This window comes from Melopsittacus undulatus, chromosome 10, assembly GCF_012275295.1.
Source record: "Melopsittacus undulatus isolate bMelUnd1 chromosome 10, bMelUnd1.mat.Z, whole genome shotgun sequence".
Taxonomy (NCBI): Eukaryota; Metazoa; Chordata; class Aves; order Psittaciformes; family Psittaculidae; genus Melopsittacus; species Melopsittacus undulatus.
The window spans coordinates 13542141-13555579 of record NC_047536.1 but is presented as its reverse complement, the minus strand read 5'-3'; the positions used below and the strand labels follow the sequence as shown (position 1 = coordinate 13555579).

The 13439-nt window shown below is 49.6% G+C and overlaps 1 protein-coding gene across 3 annotated transcripts in view; it reads right to left on the bottom strand.

The window, feature by feature from the left end:
• Positions 1-13042, bottom strand: part of ACSL6 (acyl-CoA synthetase long chain family member 6) — a 31206-nt gene extending 18164 nt beyond the window's left edge. For 2 of the 3 annotated variants that reach the window (XM_005147273.4, XM_031047438.2), the window contains exons 1-9: positions 13003-13042; positions 8036-8256; positions 6632-6746; positions 4900-4964; positions 4142-4243; positions 3804-3903; positions 3118-3296; positions 2553-2585; positions 1699-1750 (exon numbers count right to left, since the gene is read on the bottom strand). In XM_005147273.4, the coding sequence (XP_005147330.3) occupies positions 1699-1750; positions 2553-2585; positions 3118-3296; positions 3804-3903; positions 4142-4243; positions 4900-4964; positions 6632-6746; positions 8036-8256; positions 13003-13042 (907 nt within the window). Of the gene's footprint in view, positions 1-1698; positions 1751-2552; positions 2586-3117; positions 3297-3803; positions 3904-4141; positions 4244-4899; positions 4965-6631; positions 6747-8035; positions 8257-10176; positions 10343-13002 lie in introns of those variants that run through there. The other variant, XM_005147274.4, reaches the window with a different exon arrangement.
• Between the last annotated feature and the right edge of the window lie 397 nt (positions 13043-13439).

Sequence of the window (13439 nt, the reverse complement as noted above, 5' to 3'; positions counted from 1 at the left end):
AAAGAAAAGCAGACATTAAAGTCCACTTCTGGGTGTTTGTTATAAACAGCTAAAACTGTTTCCCATTCTACAATTTCCAGGTTACAAACTCTCCAGCTGAGGTTCGTTTCACACCATACAAAAGGATTTAGAGCCTTTGAGGACTGAAAAAGCCCTTGAGAACATATCCGTCAGAAGAAAAGTCTAAATCTGGTCATTAAAAATAGCCTGGCATGGGCTATATAACAAGCCAAGCCTTTTATATCAAAACACAACATGGAAAACAGATCAGAGCATTGATACAACCCCTGGAAAAGGCATGAAGTGATGTGCAAAGTCCTCCAGCAGCAGAGGCTGGGCTGGTGGTTCACAAAGCATTGCTCTGTGAGGGTTTTGTTAGGAAATGATGTGCAGGATAAGGAATCTCAGATTTGGATGGGAGAAAGCAAAGAGCTCCCCGGTTGTCCTATTTCTGTAACTTCAGGCATGTTCCTAAGCAAAGCACAAAGTTGGGAGCCAGCCCAGGATATTGCGTTTGTGCAACCAAAAAATCAAACCCCTTCTCTGGTCAGAATGTCTTATTTAGAACTAAAAATATTGACAAAAATGTGACCTGAAAAGAAATCACTGCTCTGCCCTTTAAAACCCACACAAACACATGGTGCCCCAGTGTGTCTGCAGGCACAGCTGCTTTGGATTCCTGCTGTTCCAGGTTGTGCCCTGCCACTTTGCACTGGCAGAGCTGGTGCTCCCAGCACACAGCCTGCAATGTCCATATCCTGCATTGGTTTCAATCTTTTCCTTTTAGGGATTCCAAGTGTTAAGACAGAGCAATGTTAGGCTCCTTTCACACCATGCGCTGCCCTGGGGTACCCCAAAGTGCCCAGACTTCAAAACTAAGAGGAAAGGTAAAATCCCTAAAGCCTTTTAACATATTTTGAGTTTGCATTTGGAGTTGATAAAGCAGTTGCTTACCTGACCTGCAGTACAGGTCTTCTCCAGGAGGTGGAAGATGAAGATGTCCCCTCTTGTCCAGCCTCATCTGCAGCCTTTGCTCTCTGCAGGCTGAGCAGCAGAAGCAGCTCCCTTCCTGGAGGGCAGCTTGGTGTCAAGCAGCATCTTCTGCTTGCCTTGATCAGTGGAGGCCAAATCAAGGATGCTTTGGGCTAGGACCAAGCGTTAGGCAACACCAAGAGCAGAGGTGAACCTGGAAGAGCTCGGTCTCTTTCTGCAGGTAAGTTCTCAAGAGCAGGAAATTCCTGCAAACTGTATGAAAATTAGGGTCTGGAGAGAGGGGAAAGCTTTGTCTACTTAGAACAGGCAGGGAAATAATGCTGCTCCTCACTGAGGAAAAGGGGCCAGTGGCTCATGAGTACCAGCAGCGTGGTATCCCATGGGCAGCACACGAGCAAGGTGGGGCTGGGAACACTGGTGAGCTTAGGATATAGAGGATGAAACATGCACAGATTTCCAGACAACTGGAAAATGGTTCTTCCAAAGTGTACATTATGGAATGCAAGTGAAAAATAAATACACCAGTACTTGTAATTTGCAACCTACAGACATGTATATACATATACATCTTTAAACAGGAAAAAATGCATGGAAATATCATTGCTATATCAGTATAACATCAAGTTGGCGCATATTAAGGTGGTATTAATAATTCATTTCATAATCTACTCTAAGATTTTGAGATTAAAATGTCTCTTCTTTTACCTGTGGTGCCACTAGTAAAACAGACAATTGAGAGGTCTTCTGGTCGAGGAGGCTGGAAATGCACAAGGAGAATAAGGAAATCACATCAATCAAAAGCAGACAGGTCAATGGCAGACTGTTGTCATTGTATAAGCTTTAAGATCAAACCAATTCTGTTTCAACACTGCCATAAAAAGCTCTCCTTCCCCTTGGCATATATAAAAGACCATCATAATAGTCTTTATCAGGATTCTTCAGCTGATGCAGACTCTATTCCTCCCTTATGTTTTGTTCCAGGTGCAACAAAGGGCATGCTTTAATGTAAGAGGACTTTGACGGAGTCTTTGTCTTGCTAGTATTTTCAAAGACAGCATCTATACCTATAGGTGTGTGGGAAAACCTGAGACAATTTACTCATATCCTGATAAGTGCTGGAGACATGGGAATATTCAGCAGGAGACAACTTCCCAAAGCTGTTTCCTGGAGTATCTCTGAGTTTGGCTCAACAATGGCATTTAATTCCTGCCTCATTAAGGTGTTCAGCAAGGATGAACTATCCCAGTTAAATGAGGAAGATAGGAAGCAAATACTGCACATCCCAGAGAGGTGCTGGATGCCCCATCCCCAGAGCCATACGAAGCCAGGCTGGATGTGATTCTGAGCAACCTGATCTAGTTGAAGGTGTCCCTGCTCATTGCAGGGGGTTGGAACTGGGTGAGCTTTGCAGATCCCTTCCAACCCAAACCATTCTGTGATTCTGTGATCCCAGTGGATGGTACTGATAGGCCTGAGCAAACCTTTCCCTCTCAGGCAGTGAAGTAAAAGTAGGAGTCAGCTGCAGCTGTGAGTGGGAGAAGCAGCACATCAACACTCACCACAGGCACATGGCGACTCTCGCGGCCACAGTCCTGGAAGACATTAAAGCAACAAAGATGATTTCCACTTTGATTTCCCGTGCTGTAACCCACTTGCTAATAACCCACAGACCACTGAGGGACAGTGAGAGCTCCAGCAGAAACATCTGTGGTTGATAACTTAAGTCATCTTCTCTGTCCAAAGCTTCTTGCATTAACTGCAATCCATCCTTGGTTTTCAAGTAGAGCTTGGGTTGCTTGAGCTGGATCCAGATTGTTTCATCAGTGTAAGGCTGTAACTATGTATAGGAGGGCAGTGTCTCAAACAGCAACCCCCTTTCCCAGGCTTAAATAGCGTGGATCTGATGCCTTCTGTGAGCAGGAAGGCTTGAAATGTTGGCTCCCCTATCAACAAGGAATAACACCAAGGGACAGCCACACTGAGCATCAATACCATCAGCCCCAAGCTGCTCTTTTGTGCTGTCCAGACACTGAACCTGGCACACGGCTCACAAGTCCCTGTTTATTTTACTGGCTTCTTACAGAAGCTACAAAATAGAGTAAAAGGGAAAGAGAGCAAACTTACCTCCACCTCCTGCATGGTCTGGATGCGAACTCCGCAACGCCTCCCTCTCTCTGTCAACTCCTTTTCAAACGGATCCATGAGGATGATGGAGCTCAGACCCGGTGTTTCTCTCCTCTCCACATGGTCCAGGAGCGTTCTGGCCTTTTCGGGTTTGTCACAAATGACCGTGGAGATGTCAGCTGGAAGAAAAACACCCAAACAAGCTGTTCACATCTGTTTCCTAAGGCCAGACTGGCTGCTGGCTCGTAGCATTGTATCAGGTCTGAAATTCACTTCAGGAATCCCAGAACACAACAAACATTTCTCTTAGGAAATCACTGTGATTTTGTCTCATCTAAATCAGTGCCAGAGCTGCAGCTGACATCTGCGGTTGTGCTGGGATTCAGTTCAACATGATAAAATGGCTCATCACGTGGGCTAAAAAATCTATGAGGCACAATAGGAAGCAGCACAGGAGTGGGTGGCCATGGAGTAATTCCCACAGCCAGAACAGTCCCATCCACCGCTGTGCATGACAGGGTACATTGGAAATGCAGACCCACCATGGGGACACAGAGCTCCCCAGGAACCTCTCTAAGTGACTCCAAGATCATGAGTAAACTCACCTGGCTTGTGGACAGCAAAGGAAAATGAACCATTCTGAGCCACAAAGCTGATTTCTAAGAGGACATCAATTCTGTCTTTACCTGTGTTGACAATGTAACGAATGGATCCGGGTCCCAGGGTGTCGTAGAGGGGAACCACTACCATGGAGTAGGTGTAGCAAGCCAGCTCGGAAATGATCCACTGCAGGAGGACATCATAGAATCATAGAATAGTTAGGGTTGGAAAGGACCTTAAGATCATCCAGTTCCAACCCCCCTGCCATGGGCAGGGACACCTCACACTAAACCAGGTCACCCAAGGCTTCAGAAAGGGGCTATGGGAACAGACTTAACCCACTTGAGAACAATCTCCAAGTTTAAAGCAAGTTCACAATCCAGGAACATTGTTAATACAGCATCAGTTGAGTTTACAACCTCACCTCTGGGCGGTTCTGAGCAAAGACCCCAATGAACTGCTTTGTGGATGGCTTGCAGCCCTGCTGAATTAGGCCTGAACCCAGAGCTTCTGCTCTTTCAGCCACCTGGAATGTTAAGAGAAAAAGAATACATAAAAGATGAATATCAGCAATATCAGATTAAGCAAAGACTGAGCTTGTACAGAGAGGCTCTCAAATTCTCATGTTTGCTATCTAAAAGCCCAGTGTTTTACATTATCATGAGCCATCAGTGGCTGACTAGCAGCTGACCTCTGGCTGGCAATGCCCCATGGGTTTGGAGTGTGACAGTGCCACTGTCAAGAGCGGGCTAATGGCATTGAGCTGCTCCCTGAGAGCCAGCGCATCTATGTAACACCGGGATGTGCCTGGCTGGGGAAACAGCCTTTACACATCAGCAATCTCCCAGTCCAGTGCATGCAAATAAAAGATGGAGAGGGGCTTTGTACAAGGGCCTGTAGGGACAGGCCAAGGGGAATGGCTTGAACCTGCCAGGGGGGAGACTGAGATGAGCTCTTAGGCAGAAGCTCTTCCCTGTGAGGGTGCTGAGGCGCTGGCACAGGGTGCCCAGAGAAGCTGTGGCTGCCCCATCCCTGGCAGTGTTCAAGGCCAGGTTGGACACAGGGGCTTGGAGCAGCTGCTGCAGTGGAAGGTGTCCCTGCCCGTGGCAGGGGTTGGAGCTGGAGGAGCTTTAAGGTCCCTTACATCCAAACCATTCCATGATTCCGTGATTCCCAGCTCACCTCCTTGTAGGACAGCCACTGGTAGGGCTGATTTGGCTTCCTGAAACCCAGGCAAGGGCCGTTTTCTGGAAGACACAAGCAGAGATGATGGAGTTATGGTGCTGCCCAGTACCACACTGCAGGGATGCAGCAGAGCCCCCAGAGTGAATCTGTTGCTACTGGGATTGACTCTCACTCCTGGGACAGAGCTCACACGAGTACAGCTAATGGAGACCAACTGCTGGGATCTCCCAGCCCCTTCAGTCCTCCTCCCTGGGCTGCAGCGGGGACAGCAGCAGTTTGCCCCCATCAACCTCTGAAGGCAGTGTGAGCATTTGTGTCTGCTTCCATCCCAAACAGCAGCTCCCACTGCTTTCGCTGCCTTTTGATTTAAACACTTCAAAGTGAAAACTGCTATTTTTAGCCCAGCCTGCTTTGGAGGAGGGAAAAACGATGCACAGCACTATGTGACAGGAGCAGTATTGGAAATGCTTAATTCATTTGCTAACAGTGATTACCTGCACGAGATCCATCCCTCCAAACACTTCCTGCGTTATTTATCTACCCCTGTGCTGCAGGGTGGAATATTTGCAATTCCACTAAGGCTTTTTGATGGTACCAAACGTAATGTGACAGTGAAACTGTTGTGTTCAACAAGGCAGGACATCATAAGCAGTGGACACAGAAACAGTTATGGCAGAGGAGGGAAGAGGCATCATGGCTTTTCAGAGTGGGAAGTGAGGGCTCACAAGTGTGTAAGAGCTCTTTGATGATAACATCGATCGTGAGGTAAGGGTGATGGAGTGATACCATGCTCAGCTTCCCTAAAGGCTTCTGACAAAGCCCTTGCCCTGCCCTGTTGTGGGATATAGGGCTATAAGCTGTATGAGTAACTGATGAAAAGGCAGCAACCAGGAGAAATAGCGATCAGTGTCTGCAGTGGAGGAAGAGCTCTGTTGGGTTCCACAGTTCTACACCTGCGTCAGCCCCGTGTAATGAATTCAGAAACACTCCAGAACTGAATAATGTATGATGAGCTTTGCTGATGGTGCAGAATTCAGGACATTAAGGTATCTGCCAGTGGCAGCAGAGGGATCTTATGGTACCAAGAGGCTGCACAGTAAAATTCAATGGCATTAAGAGCAAAATAATACATGTTGCAAATAAGAACCCTAATCCCACATGTAATGGTCCTCTATAAGTTTTTGGGCCTCCCAAACTCTCTTAGACTCTATATTCTCCAGGTTTCTGCACCTTATTGTCCTCCTGTACTCTTTTAGTCTCCCTTTCTCCTTAGCAATCATATCTCCTTCAGTTTCCCATTCTTGTTTCTCTATTCTTTGTGCCCCCCCTCCCATACCCTTGGGGACTCCAACACTTTTTCAGCCTCTCCACACTATTTGTGCCTCCTCCATTCTTTCAGCCTCTACAATTGATTTCTACAATTTTGTGGCTTCCCACATTCTGGTGGCCTCCTGCTCCTTTTTGGGTCTCCCATGCTTGGAACTGGATGATCTTAAGGTCCTTTCCAACCCAAACTATTCTATGATTCTATGATTCTTTAGCCTTTGAAGTCCAAATGGGCATCTACACCATTGGTGTCTCCCACACTTTTATGGGCTCCCACACTCCCTGCCTCTACACTCTCTAAGCTTCCCTAAGCCTTTGAGCCTCCGTCACCATTTGGGACTCTGCATTATCCTCCACCTTTCCCCTCCTCGGCTCCCACTGCTCCTCGTCACTGTGCTCTCACCAGAGATGCTGAAGCCCCTCCTGAAGACCTCGTACATGGTCCTGGCATCGTCATAGTAGTGCGTCAGGAGCTGCGGACTGTCCCCGATCACCGACCGGCGTGCTCCATCCAGGCCCTGTGTGACATGATGTGACAGGATGTGAGGCAGCACCACCCAAAGGGCAGGAGATGGGGAAACCTCAAACCAGGATGCTCCACAGATGCCATATTCCATCCCCAGCACCCAAAGGGGTGGGAGAGGTGGGACATCCACCTTGACAACCCAGTAACATGGAGAACAATGGAGATCTCGACCCAGACAGGAAGTGGTTGGTACTTCCCAAGGAGATTTGAGAAGGAATTATGAATCCACAAGAAACAGAGCGGGGTTGTGCTGGGGAACGACTTCTCTGGGATGCACAGATCCCCAGGGCTGATACCACAGCCACCTTCTCAAGGACATCTAGTCCAACAGTAAGGACAGACTAAAGCAGAGGCCAGGCTGCAGACCCAAATGCATGGGTTCAATAGAGGTGTTTTAGAGTGGGCAGGGTGAGAGTGACCAAACCAGAACTGTGATGTGTGCCAGAAAAAGCCTCACTAAAGCCCTAAACACAGGGGAAAACTCTCTTGGAAAGTGTGAATACTTCCAATCATTTTAAGATGTTGGAATTACAGTGACATTTTAGAGGGGACATCACAAAAAGCCTTAAAAATTCCCATCACACTTTCAGATATTCCTTTAAATGGAGCCAATTTTCAGATCTATTTCTGCTCTTTAAACCAGAACAGCTCCATTGATCTTTCAAACCCTTTGCAAGCATGAAAAGTGATAACTCCTCAGGCTCTGAGCATGGATTTGGGTCTCCTGTTTGTTATTGTTACACATTTTCCAGCAGCAGACTCAGCAAACAAGCGCCAGCCAATTTGATCCCGTCAGTGATCGCCTTTCAGTGGTTTCTCCCACACAGTGGCAGCTCCTGTAACTTTGGGTCATGGCAAAGTTAAGACCAAACTGTTGCTGAGAATCCAAGAGAATAAATCAATGGGCTGTGTTCTAGTTTTCCAGTTTACAGATAAAGGTGAACTAAGGAGAGGAGACATCCCTGGCATAGCGCACTGCACGTGTGATGGCAGGGAGTATTGTCTGGGTTCAGTCTTAAACAGGGGAGATTTAGGTTGGATGTAAGGCAGAAGTTCTTCTCTGTGAGGGTGGTGAGGCCGTGGAATGGGTTGAACAGAGAAGCTGTGGCTGCCCCATCCCTGGCAGTGTTCAAGGCCAGGTTGGACACAGGGGCTTGGAGCAAGCTGCTCCAGTGGAAGGTGTCCCTGCCTGTGGCAGGGGTTGGAGCTGGAGGAGCTTTAAGGTCCCTTCAACCCAACCCAGGCTGGGATTCAATGATGTCAGGATGCCCCTGGCCTCACCTCGACCTCCTCTGACTGCATCCGCAGGTCGCAGGGTGGCTTCACGGCGCGGGGCCGGCTGGCAAACCAATAGGCAACGACGGCGGCGAAGGCGCCGATGCCCACGAGCGCCGAGGCAGGCAGGCTGCGGAAGAGCTGGCTCAGGTCATCGAACTCGGGCAGCCGCAGGCTCCGCAGCAGCTCCTGAGCCTGCATCTTCTCCGCCAGCGACACGGCGAACTCTGCAAGAGCCACAGGGATGAGTCAGGGCAGTGTCCGGTGCTGGCCCTTGTCAGGCAATGCAAGCACTGCTCTGCAGCAGTCTTAACAGAGAGAGAACGGCATCTATGGAAGAGATAGGAGGATGGAAGAAACATCCCTACAAGGGTGAGCAGGAGCAGACGGCTCGCTCCTAAAGGGAAGCTGAGTACACGTGTGCATTGGGTGATGCAGCCACAGTTACCCGCAGCAGGTAGATGCTGTGACAAGCTCTGGGATCCAGTTATGACTGAGCTCAGGGCTTCCCTGAGCAATACTCATAGGGAGCAGAGCAAAGCCAGTGTGCCTCTGCAGGCAGAACAGCGGGCAGACAGCTCTGAAACACCACTTTCTGCCGGCCTCACATCCCCAACCTTGTGTTCCTTATGATTTACATCATGGTAAATGATGGGTGATTTACCAAGGAAGTTTCATTTCATCACTGAAGTGTTTCCTGGAAGAAACTGCAAGCGACTGCAGAGCAGAGATAAGGCAGTGCTGGTATCAGGCTGGGAACACACCACCGCAGGGCCCCCACCCTGCAGCCACACCAGACACGGTGCCTCCGAGTGCTCCATGGTGCCAGGGCATTCCCCAGCAGGCACCACCACGGTCCTGCTGTGACAAGAGCTGAAACCCTGGCCCCTCGGACACAGTGAGGCTGCTGGGGGACCCTGGCACTGAACCTGAAAGCAAAGATTTTCTTTGCTGTAACAAGGGCTTTACATGGAGGAGACAGGCGATGGGGTAAGTTTTGGGATAGGATGACAACACTCTGCCCTCATTCCCTCTATACCTGCCAGCATCTCTGTGCTGTGAGCAACAGAATGGACTCATGAAGCAAGAGTGGCTCACTGGGGAAGCAGAGGGCAAGCAGCTGGTGGGGCATCCTTCCAAACACCTTAGTTTTCTCTTTGCACCCCGGAGAGAGGAGCAGGGCAGCAATCCTGGGGTGCGAGGGTTCACTGTCCTCAGGGGACTCCTGTTTGGGTGCTGAGCACACAAGCAGCATTGTAAATACCAGTAAGGGCCCAGTATCAACTCCCCACCAGGGAGTCTCCAGTACTGGCCAGCCCTGCAAGGGACAAGCCAAACAGATGCTGCAGAGGAGAGGATCCAAACAGTTAAGGTTTCCTGTTAAGCCCCACAGCTCTATTTATGACTTTAACAGCAGTCAAGACCTTAAAGAAGAAGCTTTTCTGGTGCAAGAGCCCCTTTCCTCTCACCTTCTGGCCTTGCTCCAGCCTGTGGAGCTATGGAGTGATTAATGGGGGGGGGGGGGTGCTTCACTCCCATAAGGGGCCAGGGCTTCCAGCACAATGGCACCAGTGATGTTAACACAAACCAGCTTTTTTCCTCCTGGGAACAGTGTCTGGGTTACATTGAAGGTCAGGAGCACTCCCCCACAGCCTTTCCCCATGCTTGTGCCAAGGCAGTGCTGGAGGCCAGCACAGACCAGCCCCAGACAGGGGTACTCCTTGCTCAGGGCTCAGAAGGAGGGGTCTAAATTTGCCCAAATAAAACCCCCACAGCAAACAATTAACCTCAACCACTACAACGTGGTGGGGGCAGCAGGGAGGGTAGGGACAGGGCAAGGGGAACGGCTTTAACCTGCCAGGGGGGAGACTGAGATGAGCTCTTAGGCAGAAGCTCTTCCCTGTGAGGGTGCTGAGGCGCTGGCACAGGGTGCCCAGAGAAGCTGTGGCTGCCCCATCCCTGGCAGTGTTCAAGGCCAGGTTGGACACAGGCGCTTGGAGCAGCTGCTCCAGTGGAAGGGGTCCCTGCCTGTGGCAGGGGTTGGAGCTGGAGGACCTTTAAGGTCCCTTCGAACACAAACCAGGCTGGGATCCATTGAGCTTAGATTAGTAAGTGAAAGTGAGGTAACAGAAGCAGAGTGAACTTACCCCATCAAAGGATGTTTCCAGCTCCTTTGAGTCCTCTTAATTCAACTGAGACCTGTACTTCAGTCGCTGACCCCGTTTCTGATCACACTCATTTTTGCACTACAAAGCTCACACATCATGCCTTCTGCAACAGTTCACCTTGATTCCTGCACCTAAAGTGATTCATGATGAGCCCAAACTTGCTTTGCTCAGGGCAGCCAGCCTGCTTGGGAAGGTGGCCAGGAAAGGGCAAAGGTGTGTCTGGGAGGAGCAGCACAGTCAAGATGGGGGAGAAACACCCCAGAACCCTCCTACCCATGGAGGCTGCTTGTCTCCTATGGGATCAGGGCTTAGAGCTGCCCGGATCCCAGCCTGCTCCAATGATGGGGGCTGAAGGAAGCGGTTTGGAGAAAGGGAGAAATGCTGGATCCTTGTTGGGAGGGAATAGCCATGAGTGGGAGCATGGGGCTGCCCCACTTGGCTGGCAGCTTCCCACAATAGGGTTGGGGTGAAGAGAGCTTCTGCAGCCAGCCCTTGTGTAGCCAGCAGTGACACCAGGCTCTGAACCATGAACCAGCCTTTGTGAATAGGCAATCCCACAGGGACAGTGCTTATTTATGTCTTTTCCTTGTCACAAACAGCACTATTGTGCGGTTCCGCTTTGATCTTTTCCTGCTGGAAGTGATTCCGTAACTCCAGTGCAGTCAATGGAGTTTCAGTGACATAAACCAGTGTGGGAACACTGCTGGGGTATGCATAATGCAATTAAAAACTTCACCCGTCCTGTGCAGCCATGCGATCACATCCTTCCTACCATTACATCGGCTCCCGGGAAGGAGAACTCCTTTGGAGCTGCCTTTATCTTCCTGCCCACAATGTGCGGGACAGGGACCAGGCGGGTCATTAATTTCACTTGGAAACTGGGCAAAAGGTCTAATCCCCATCCCAACATTCAGGCACCAGAAAAAGGCTATTTACATTTGACTTGAGAGCACTAAACTCAAACCAAATAAGCAGCTTTTCAGCGTGTCTGAGAGAATTAACTGTTTGCAGTGAGGAAACGCAGCCAGGGTGCACTCGATGGCTCAGAGCCTGCAGATCCACAGCTCCTCTCCATATCCCCATCACCCCATCCATGTCCTTGGCTACAGCACTGGCTGCCCACTCATGTACTGAGGAAACTGAGTTCACAGGACCTGAAACATCTCAATCCAGAGAGGTAGATTTAGAGGGGTTTCCCTCAAGCGAGTCAGTCTGAGCCTTTTGAACTGTTAAAGCTGTTTTCTCACATTCAGCTCCATAGACCCCACACTCTTGAGATTTGTAGTTTCCTTCCAGAAAGGGGGTTGGTGACAGATTTGCACAAGGAAGCACCCAGCAAAGTTTGGAGCATTGTCCCTAACCTTCTCCTGCAGAGCAAAAAGTAGTGTCTGTACACAAGGTTCAGGCGGCTTTGAGGCAGGGATTCAAATAATCTTGTGACAGGGTCATTACATGAGAGTCTCCATTTACAGCGGGTAAGGGAGCATCAGACACATAAAACTGATGGGTATTAATTGTGCTGCATCACTGGAAACCATCTGCTAGTTTAAATGAAAGCTATTGCAGTGATGAATGCATTTCTGACGTGTGCATAGAGGCTGGCAGAGGGCATCTGGGGATTTGGTGGATTGCTTGCCGAGCACTATTGTGTTCCTATCCTCTTCCTCTTTCCAAGCTTCCCGCAAGCACACAATGGGACAGCAAACCCGGGAGGAGCTGCTGTCATTAAATGCAGCTCAGGTACCACTGACTTTTCCCCAACTTGGCCAGGGCAGCAGCTCCTGGGAGACCACGGGCTATGAATTCCTAATCACTGCTGTAATTAAAACCGGAGACGGCGCCAAGCCAGCCTCCTTTAACCTCCGCAAGGCTTGCATGGGCACAGAAGAGGAGTTGGATGAAACTCCAGTTCCCCTCCTAAAACCTGTCTGGGTTGAGGCTGGGCTCAGTGGGACACAAGCTGTTCCCAGCAGACTGGGCTCACATAGACAGGGATGTCCCTGCCTGTGGCAGGGGGTTGGAACTGGAGGAGCTTTAAGGTCCCTTCCACACCAAACCACTCTGTGATTCTGTATGTTTGTGTGCATGGACACACAAGTATATACTTGGTATATTCTCAGCCCCACCAGCCTCCTCATTGGCACTCAATGCCAAAGGCAGGGCACAGACAAAAGGGTGGGAATCTCCAAGCAACCCAGAGGAACTGCAATGGCCTCTACTCACTCCTGCTCTGCTGCTGAGAAATGCATTTGCAAGGAGATGCATTTGTAGTACACGAGATCTTTGCAAGCATCCACTTAAAAAGGGAAAAATGCTCACAAGGAGCTCAATGTCTTGAAAGTCCAATTTTACCGAAAAAGCACAGTAATTGCACATAAATAGAAGCATTTAAAGTATCCAAAATATCTACAGCAAAGCAGCCCCTTGCCAAGAGGAGTTATTCAATAAATAATTCAGTGGCTGTGCAAAGATCTTACTTTACATGTCTGTAATGTTCCAAAGAGCAAAGCCCAACACCCAGCTGGCTGAAAATGCTCCGTACATGGAGCTGTGCCACCAGCTCCTCCTTATCCCCATGCATCAGGTGCACCTACTCAGCTGCTGATTCCAAACCCCCCAAAAGGTTCATCCTCCAGTCCCACACCTCCCCCTTGCACTTGGGCTCATGGATACCTTTGGCACCCCTGAGCAGGGGAGCCCTGCAGCCACTTGTGTGCAGGAAAGACCAGGATCCTGGTCCAAATCTGCCACTCAACTGGATGAGGAAGCATTAAAAACCCTTACAAGTATATTGAAGTTTCCTACCAGAATGAAACACTGTTTGATGTCTCCGAAGTCTCTCCATTCCGTGAGTTACAGCGATGAGAAAGCTCCTCTAACAGCTGAAATGTCCTTAAAACATCACCCAGCACCAGCATGTGATGAACGAGTCACAAGGTTTCATTCATCAGGATGAAAACACCAGCCAGTTGGCCACAGTGCTTGCCGAGGATGAAGTTCAGATGGCAAAACCCACCTGGGGTACTTAACCCTGGGTCCCTCATTACACTTGTCTCATCCCTCTCATCTCATTGTGGCTGCTGTGTGCTCACACTAAGCAGGCTCCCTCAGTTCCTCCGAGCTAAACCCAGCCAGAATGAAAGGCAAAGCCCCAGAACTGTTTGGTTTTCTGCCTATTTGGTCTTTTGCCTGCAGCTCTATCAGGATGGCTCCCACAGCTGTGCCAAAACCAGCTCAGGGCT